This window comes from Triticum urartu, chromosome 7 (assembly GCF_003073215.2).
Source record: "Triticum urartu cultivar G1812 chromosome 7, Tu2.1, whole genome shotgun sequence".
Taxonomy (NCBI): domain Eukaryota; kingdom Viridiplantae; phylum Streptophyta; class Magnoliopsida; order Poales; family Poaceae; genus Triticum; species Triticum urartu.
The window spans coordinates 472,042,472-472,052,651 of record NC_053028.1 but is presented as its reverse complement, the minus strand read 5'-3'; the positions used below and the strand labels follow the sequence as shown (position 1 = coordinate 472,052,651).

Below are 10,180 nucleotides of genomic sequence, written 5' to 3'. Positions count from 1 at the left end.
GTGACTGCTGCAACCAACAACATCCTGTATTGGAGTGTTCGTCTATTCCCACTGATTTTCTGGCACTAATTGACTGCCGTAGATGATTGGTTTCCTCTCGATGAATAGTCTCACAACTGCTGCCGTTTCGATCGGAAGATAATTTTTTGAGTAAACAAGCAACATAAAGCTTGGCGCCAGATTCAGGGGCAAAATCCTCGAGAGCAGAGAAGAATATACCTAAGATTCAAGGGCCTTAAGATCATTGTAGCTGCTAACAAGGTCAAGCAGCAAGTTACAAGATGGCCATGGCGGACATGGCAATATGAAATGAAAAGGTATAACACAACAACAATAGACTGAAGACATGACACACTCTTATTCTAGCTGCTCCTTGCTGAACCTATGAATCTTACTTGCACTTGCACCAACTTGCCGGTTGTCATTTCAGGAAAAAAAAACAATGTAGCTATCAGCTTAGAAATGTCTCAGAAGGCTACTTTTTTTTATCTCACTGCAACACATATGCATTCTGTTTTTTTTTTGTCAAACTATATGCATTCCGTTTGAGACCCCAGTCTGATACCACTCTTTGTCCGCTGACACTCAGTTTCATTCCTTGAGCTGGGGCTGTGGCCCTTTTGTCGAAAAATGATAGAAAGCTCGCAACTAAGAACTCGAAACAGTTCCGTGATATACCATGAAAACCCAGAAAATCAGGTAGGTGACGGCGAGTAATCAGAAGTTCTCCGTCCATGGCAAGCATGACACCTCACAGAATCACCAAGCAATCAACACGAAGGCATGCTTCTTCTGTACACTGATCAGTAAACATGCTTACACCTGTGCCAACCTTGTCCATGCACCGCCGGAACTGTAGTGTACCTCAATGTCATCAGTTGCTTTTCGCCCAACAGAACCAGACCTCTCCAAGTCACCGCAGGGTAGTTCTGGAGCTGCGGGTGACGTCATAGCCGGTCTCCCCAAATTTCTGACCCAGTAACCAGCAACCACTCCTCGGTCTACCTTGGTGGGGGTGGTCAGGCATTTGATCTTGTCACAAAGCTTCTTGTCGTCAAGTTTTATGGTGTCGGCGAGCACATCCATGTTGTACAGGGCCAGTTCTTGGAGGTGTTCCAGGTCATTCAGACCATCGAGAACCTTCAGACTACTGCAACCATGCATGGCCAAGACCGAGAGCATCGGCATGGCGCCAGGCTCTACCACCAGCTCCTCCAAGGCGCACAGATTAATAAGCTTCAACTTTCGGAGGCTCTGGAATCCCCTCCCAGGAAAAACCAGCGTTGCTCCGCTGTATGAGCAATATGAGAGCTCCATCTCAGCGATGCATGGCAGCACTGCAAGCTTGTCTACAAACGGCTGCGACAGCTCTGATTTGTGCAAATGGAGCATGGTGAGGTTTGGCATGACATATCGGTCACTCTTTGAAGCATCAAGGTCTTCCAACTTGCCGTGTAGAATCAGCACCTGGAGGCGGCGCATGCTTGAGTCGGTGAACATCGTGGATGGAAGGACTTCACCAGATAAGTTGAGGTTCACAAGGAATTCCATTTTCCTGAGAGCTGCTGAAAGCGCTTTAGTGTGGGTATCCGAAATCCCAGACAGCGACAGAGACCGGAGACATAACATGTAGTTCAATGGACATATCTGATCATGCCACGGGTTTGAAGGCTCCGCGCCATCTAGGGTCATCAAATTATTCAAGGAGACTCTGCAATCAGGCAACAAGATTTTCTCAGCAAGCACATGCCTCAGTGCTTCAATTTCCCAAAATTCATCGACAACTCTTGTCACATTTGTTCTCCTTACATCTAATGTCTGGAGATTGTCAAGCTTGGAAATGGATGAAGGGAGCTCCTCCAAGTTGCTGTTTCTAATACCAAGGTACCTCAAGTGGATTATTCTTCCAATCTCATCTGGCAGCTTTTGGATCTTCAAACCATTCAGATCGATAACACGTAGGAACCTAGAGCCCTGTAAGAAGTGCAGCCCATGAATGGTCTTGAGGCCAGCTCTGTCGGAACTTCCACATGCTCTCAAGCACATCTCTGCAAAGCTGCCCCATACTGTCTGAGGTCGAAGCGATTCATATACTGAACTGCTGCGTTGGTCTTCTGCGAAATCGCAGAGAAGAGAACGCAGCTTAGGAAATTCATTAGGTATGTTGACAAATGAATCCACATAGTTGTGTACAGCAAGGCGCCGCACTGCATTTGGATTTAGGACATTAGCTTGGTGGTGGATTTCAAGGAAACCAGAGTCCCGTGCTTCAGATTCCAGGAACGCATGAAGCAGATTGTGGATGGCTACCAGCTTGATTCGCCCTCCAGCATCCTTGTCCATGACCTGGACTAGTCCTCTTGAGACAAGGTCCTTCAGATAGTCAAACCCGACCTCCTCCAAAGTTTTCCCCTTCTTTGGCACCACAAAACCCTCCGCAATCCACAGACGCACCAAACGATCTGGGTAAACAATAATATTTTCTGACATGGACGCAAAGTAGAGAAAGCATGACTTTAGGTGGTGTGGCAGATCATCAAAAGCTAAAGACCATATGCTTCCAACTGGTTTTGGCTGGCCATTGGTCTCGAGTTGCTCAAGGACGTCATTCCACTCCGTAGGAATCACCTTTGATCGTAATACTCCAGCAAGCACAATGATGGCTAGCGGAAGACCTGTCGATATATTGTGAACTTTGTCATAGTAAGCTTTGCACTTGTAAATTTCTGGAGGTTTCTTTGCTCCAAAAACTCGTCGACAAAACAACTGCTGACCGTGTATGGTTTCAAGGCAACCCAATTCAAGGGGAGCAATACGCGGGTCCATATGATTGATTTCCTTAACACTTAGGCGTGTCGTAAGCAAGATTCGGCTGCCATTGTTTTCATCTGGCAGGACATCCAACAAAGAGTTCCAGTCACTGATTTCGACCAAACCATCAAGAACAACTAAGTACCGCCTGTTCTGCATTAGTTGTCGAAGCTTGCGCTCTTTACTGGTGGTTTCTCCATTACCAGGTTCCAATGATGCCTTATCAACTTCTTCAGGTGCTTCTGGGACCTCTGAGCTGACCTGCTTGTACATAGACTCCACATAGTCTGTGAACCTGATGTGCGGTGGAAGACATACCCATGCATGCACCTCAAAGTTTCTCATAATATCAGGGTCGTTGTACAGCTTTCTTGCAAGTGTTTTCTTTCCAATGCCACACTCGCCCAGAATTGAGATGACAGCACGGTGACAAACAATCTTCTCTCTGTCAATGATTTGGTCTTTGAGGGTTGCAAATTCACTTTCTCTGGAGTCTTCAACATATCCATCCTCGTACCTGCAGCACCAATAGATCAGTATTAACTGCCAATGATGAACTAGTGTGTGCATGCTTTTTTAGAACACGCATAGTCGATTTACAACATGAAGTGTCAAACATATTTTTTATTTAAACAGATAGTCTACCAGAAGAAAATAAAATAACTTGAAACTTGATAAAGGGTTTGTCACTGAAATATGTGATGAAGCCAAATTAACAAAAAAAAAGGGGGGGGGGGGGGGGGGGGGGGGGGGGGGCAGTCCGGTGCATGTAGCTCCTGCTTGCACAGGGTCAGGGGAAGGGTCCGACCACTTTGGATCTATTGTACGCAGCCTTTCCCTACGTTTCTGTAAGAGGCTGTATGAAGCCAAATTAACAATACACAAAAAATTAGAATGTACGACCTAGCGGCATTTCCAATCCTACAATTTACTCAGAAGTCAGAACAGAGTCCCAGACTAACTAATCATACAATTTTCTTACTACATTCGACTACATAATCAATATTTATTCAATTATTTATCTATTTTTTAAGAGGGATGCCCTGCATAATTAAATAAGTAAATGAATCGACATGAATGTGCAAAGTAATATTGTTAACAAATACTCAAGGTACATAATGCGACAGTAGTGTTCCAAATAAACAAACAAACAAACTAGTTAGAGTTCATAACAGAACATTTTTTAAGGGCAAATACACTTAGATACAGATTAGTTTGCCTTCAGACATCCACTTTCTCAGTTTTTTTTTGTCAAATTAAAAACAAGGGAGTGACTCCCTCATGATAGAGAACCTACAAAAATTTGAGCAAGAAACAAGATCTCCCTTTGGTCAAGGCATCAAGCTAGTGTGGAATGCCTACTATAGCAACTTGGTTCGCAACTGTTCTGCCCCTAAAGACTCCTCCTGGTGGAAGCACATCATAAATGAAGTGGCAAATACAGAACGATGGCAAGTTGCAAAGCAAAGTCAGGACACCTTTTTTAAAATGATTAGTTGAATGACATGGTTTTTAAAGAGAAATTCCCTGCAAGCTTCTCCTTTGTAAAAAGTATAAGGATGCTTTGGTCCGAGAGGTTCTATACTCAGATGGTATTTTGACCTGTTCAATCCCCCACTCTCTGGTCGTGCTTTTGAAGAACTACGAGACATTTAGGCGATTCTTGGGTCGTGCGATCAATCTGACGGCCCTGCGGATAGATGGCATTACACCTGGGTCTCGGACAAATACTTCTCCAAGCACTTTGATACCCATTTTTTTATGGAGATCAAGTTGATCCCTGCCCCAGACGGATATGGAAAAGTAAATGAATACCAAATTACGAGTGTTTGCTTGTCGGCTGCTCAATGACTAGCTGAATACTACGGGCATGCCAAGCCACAGTTCACTTTATAACCCCTCACCCCACTCCCCTACCGAAGCTGTTGCGGCGTTGTGGTTTTGGCTGACATGGCGCTTATGTGTCTATATTTTCGTTGGAATGTTGTCCAAGAAGTGGAAAAACGTCACTGGGTCAACATCACTCAAAGTTTGGTACAAAAAATAATAATCTTAATAAACAAGGGAAAATCCAAAACATTTAGATAGAAAAAAAGAGGAAAATAAATTTGAAAATCAGTAAAAACTGATCATCCAAAAATGAAGAAAAATACAAATTGATATATTTTCTGAAAGGTGGATAAAAATATGGTATAAAGAGCTATAGCTCTTTTAACTTTGGCAACATTTCCATCTTTAAAAAGTTCTCTGGTAAAAAGAGGAAAATATTGTAAACCTTTAAAAGAACTAGTTAAAGTGCGTTTTTGTGTTATTTGCCTGAAACGTGCAAATTTTTGTTTTTATTTTTTATCGATTTATTAGTTCCTTGAATATTAAAATTTATTTAAATCTATTTTTCAAATGTTTACCATTGTTCAATTACTTTTCCAATTATCTATTTTTGTGAATTTCCCCGTCCTTTTACATTTAATATAATTTTGATGTGATTTCCTCGGTTCTTTCTGAAATGGTGACACACTGACTTTTTTGCCCACGTGGACATGATAATAGCACAAAAAGAAGGCACAAAGAGGCCACGTCAGCCAATACCATCTCAGTACCAGTAGAGGGGAAACGTGAACAATTTTGACTTTCGAGAGTTCGAGGGTGTCAGATCCTTGCATTTAGCAGCATTAATATGGAATTGTCAGATCCTTGCAGCTCTTAACTCATGTACCATTGCATTGCATCACATCAAATGGAAGGAAAATGCCTAAGAAATAAGAACCACTATTGTGATACAAAAGGAAACAGCATTGTGGCCTTGTAACAAGAACAAGAGAAACTACCTCAAACTCAAGTACAAGTAAGCAAATAATAAACAATAAAAACAGCATACCACTCGGGATCAGTTTCAATCGATGACGAATTCCATGTTTCGGATGGAAAACTCTCAATAGCATATGTTTCCTTGTTCTGATTCAGCTCATCGATCCTTTCATTGATCTTCACTATCTGATGCGACAACCCATGACGTACAACAATCTGCACAACCTCATACTGCTTAATTTGTAGCCCATCAACATTCATTAAAAACAAAATTAAAATTTTGCATAATTTTTTTAGGGATATAATTTTGCATAATTGGCATAATTTTGAAGGAACCTGGAGGCACTGAACGGTGAGAGGGATGTTTTACCTGAGTGGCGAGCCCCTGGACCAGGTTGAAGGCTGCGCCGTGCCACCAGCCGCGGCGGCCCTTGGCGCTGAGGTGGAAGGCCTCGACGCGGAGGTGGAACTCGTCGACGGCGTCCTCGACCTCGAAGGCGACCTCCCGCGTCTCCCGCAGCCACAGCAGCAGCAACTCGTTGGCGCGGCCGCGGCGGGCGCGGTCGGCCCCGCGGACGAGGGCCTGCAGGTAGGCCAGCTTCCGGCGCAGGGACCGGATCTCGGTGTCCACCCGCAGCAGCGCCGTCGCCTCCGCCGCCGCGAGCTCGCCCAGCTTCACCGCCACCCCCGTCACGCCCGCGTCCGCCATGATTGGTTGCCCGCGTCCGTCTGCCTCACTCAGTCAGTGTGCTTGGCAAGTTTTGGTTGGTGGCGCACTGGCGTCGTTGTCGCTAGTAGCCTGGACGTGGCGTGGATGACGTGGGACTAGTGAAGCTGGCATGGTCCTTCACCATAACGCGCCGCCCCCGGAGGACGCACATTCACGATGATTTCTGAAGAAGTCGACACCCAGCTTTTTTTTTTTTGAGAATCAAGAACTTTATTGAATTAAGCGGGAGTACATTCCTTCATCACACAAGGCGTGAGGAAGGCTGGAACATAATTTATCCAAAGACAGCGTCTCCTAAAGGAATTACAGTGTATAGCGCAAAGATGTGCTAATTCGTTCGCTTCTTTCGAATGAAAGTTAAGTGAAACTCCTCAAAATTCCCGCAAAGCTCTTAAATTTCTTTCATTGTGGTAGCAATTTCCGAGCGATCAATATCTCGAGAGTTCCACAATTTGACCAACCTTTGGGCATCAGTTTCAACTATCACCTTTCTGTAGCTCAGATCTAACGCTAGCTGGACACCATCTCGAATTGCCAATGATTCCATTGTCATAGCAGAGAGACCATGCTCATACCAAATCGCCTGAGCTCGTATCAAATTGCCTTCATGGTCTCGCACTCCTAAACCAGTGCCTCCCTTATGTGCACCGGCGGAGCTACGTGGAGGCAAAAGCATGCCGTGGCCCGCCCTGCCCAAAAGCAAAAAACTAAACTACTATGCATTGTAACTTGTGAGGCGTAACTACATCAGCAGCCTGAATGCGTATGAGACTGACTTTTCTGCTTGTTAGCCTCCGTGACGCAGGAAGGACTTGCTAGCTTGGCCTAGTAGCATTAGAAGTACTAGTATGGTTTAAATTTTGATTTTTTTGTGTTGTTCATTAGTTTGGCCCGCCCAATTATTTCCTCGTAGCTCCGACACTGCTTATGTGTATCAACATCAAACGTTGCATCAACGTTTATCTTCAGGTATGACTGGTCTGGTGGCTCCCATTTGCGTTTCTCTTTAGGTGTCACCGTCGACCGCTGCTTCCCAGTCTCGGTCAGGTCATAAGCTACATCAGTTGCCCATTTCACCGATTGTATCAACGATCTTGAGCTTTCTCCGTGCGCACGCGCATTCCTCTCCGTCCACACTGCCCGTGCACCACAAAGAATAACACATGCTTCAGCTTGCTGTACTTTGATTCCCTCCACCATATCCATCGCCCAGGTTTGAGGGTGTAGCATTGGTACTTTGATGGACGTAGTATGCTTAATCTCTTGCCAGAATAGTTTAGCCCAAGTGCACTCAAAAAGGGCATGCCTGACAGGCTGACACTCTCTTCTTGCCCACATGCTTCACAGAAGTTAATGGGCTCAATATGTCTAGAGTATAAGACAACTCTTGATGGAACAAAGCCCTTAATCACTCTCCACCAGAAGTTCCTCACTTTCGGTGGTACTGGGAGGCGCCATAATTTCTTCCAGAATGGTTTGTCCGGTCCGCCTGCACTTGAGGCTGCTCCCACATCTCGTCGCAATTCGATCATTAGTTTATAGGCTGATCGTACAGAGAAATTCCCAAATCTGTCCGGAAACCATGACCAGAAATCTTCGTGTGCTCTACCCACTGGAATCCTAGCTATCATGGATATATCCGGTTCCACAAAGTTAGTTTCTAGTTTCTGCATATCCCAGCCCCCATTCTCTTGATCAACCAGTTCATCCACAAGAGTAACTGTTGTAGTTGGGAGTCTGATCAGTGGGCGTTTATCGTGGCTTTCAGGCACCCACGGATCCTCCCAAATCCTAATGGAGTTGCCGTCCCCCACTCTTTTGATCAGCCCTTTCTTTAACGCTTCTCGACCATGCAAGATGGCCCTCCAAGTATGTGAAGCATTCCTTTTATTTCTAGCTTCCATAAAACCACAATCATGAAAATACTTGCCTTTTAGAATCCTTGCACACAACGAGTCTGGATTCGTGAGGAGCCTCCAGCCCTGCTTCGCGAGCATAGCTTGATTAAAAATCTGGATGTCTCTAAAACCCATGCCTCCCTCGCTCTTCAGGGTGGCAATCTCAATCCATTTCTTCCAATGCATTTTCCTCTTCTTTTCATCTCCTCCCCACCAAAACCTGGCTAACAAACTAGTTATCTTCTTGCACATGTTCTTTGATAACCGGAAACAACTCATTGAGAAGGTCGGGATTGCTTGACAAACAGATTTCACCAAAACTTCTCGACCAACACTGCTAAGCAATTGTGGGGATCATCCCTTGCACAATTTCTTAATTGATGAGATTATCCCTTCAAATTGTTCATCCGTGGATCTACCAAGGGCAGTTGGTAATCCAAGGTATTTTTCCATTAGAGCTTCACTTGCAATGCCAGATCCTTCATGTACCCTTGCTTTCGTATCATCATCACAATTTGCACTGAAGAAAATCGCCGATTTTGTTCTGTTAACAAGTTGGCCTGACCCCGTCTATATATCTCTAGAATATCATGAATTCTTTTTGCTCCAGTATGTGATGCCTGTGTAAAGATGAGACAGTCATCTGCAAATAGTAGATGAGAAATCCAAGGGGCATGGATTCCCACCCTTATGCCTCTCCTCAAGTATCCTGTACCAACAGATTTAAGTAAGCTTGTTAGACCTTGAGAGGAAAGTAAGAATAGATAGGGTGAAATTGGGTCCCCTTGGCGAATGCCCTTGGAAAGTTTGAACATCTCAGAGAACCTCCCATTCACTCGGACTGAGAAGGATACTGTTTCCGCACATGCCATTACCCTGTTAATCCAAAATTCTGTGAAACCCAATTTATGCATTATAGCTCTCAAATAACTCCACTCTACTTTGTCATAAGCTTTCGCCATATCTAACTTGATTGCACAATCTCCACTCTTACCCCTTTTCCTTTTCAAATAATGTATGCACTCATAGGCCGTTAGAACATTATCTGATATGAGCCTCCCCGGCACAAAGGCGCTCTGTTCCTCAGATATTATTTCATCTAAGATAGGGCGGAGTCGAAGCGCTAAAACTTTGGAGGCTAACTTATATAACACATTACATAGTGAAATAGGACGAAATTGAGTGAGATTCTGTGGGGTTTTCACCTTCGGAATAAGGACCAATACAGTACTATTAACCACCTCGGGCATTACACCCGTATCAAAAAACTCTCGTATGGCACGACACACCGAGTTTTTCAGAATATGACAATGTTTTATATAGAACCCCGCAGTGAAGCCATCTGGGCCCGGCGATTTATTCGGATTCATCATAAACAGAGCTCGCTCCACTTCAGTGTCAGTCACCGGAGCACACAATTTCTCATTCATCACGTCACTCACCTTAGGTTCAACAAATGCAGTAATTTCCTCTGGATGGGTATCCATCTGTGCCATAAAGAGAGACTGATAAAATTCACTTGCAGTGACCTCCATCTCTGATTGGGCTGTAATTGTTCTGCCATCATCTAACTGAAGTGATTTGATCTTATTTACTCGTGCCCTCTCTCTTGTCTGTTCATGGAAAAACCTGTATTTCTGTCACCCTCCGCTAGCCATGTCACTCTTGAACGTTGTTTCTCCATTGCCTCTTCCCTTGCGAGCAGTTCAGAGATTCTCCTGACTAGGCTTCTTTCCTCCACTGTCGGACCCTTCCAAAGTGAGCTTGCTCTTACGCATTCAAGCCTTTGACGCATAGTCTCAATTGTTTTTTCACTGAACCAAATTCTTCTCTGCTCCAGTTTCTTAGCCTATCTCTCACTACTCCCAGCGCATCTGTCACTTGTTGCAGATTGCCATTCGTTGGGGCCCAAGCTTCTTCCATAGTTTGAGTA

General features: G+C 44.5%; 1 protein-coding gene across 1 annotated transcript; it reads right to left on the bottom strand.

The window, feature by feature from the left end:
* Positions 1-200: 200 nt before the first annotated feature.
* LOC125520176 (probable disease resistance RPP8-like protein 4) lies at positions 201-6,515 on the bottom strand. Its single transcript, XM_048685017.1, has 3 exons — positions 5,990-6,515; positions 5,690-5,835; positions 201-3,328 (listed from the first exon to the last, which is right to left on the bottom strand). Exons 1-3 carry the CDS (start codon positions 6,326-6,328, stop codon positions 817-819), a joined length of 2,997 nt encoding a protein of 998 aa, XP_048540974.1. The 5' UTR covers positions 6,329-6,515; the 3' UTR covers positions 201-816.
* Between the last annotated feature and the right edge of the window lie 3,665 nt (positions 6,516-10,180).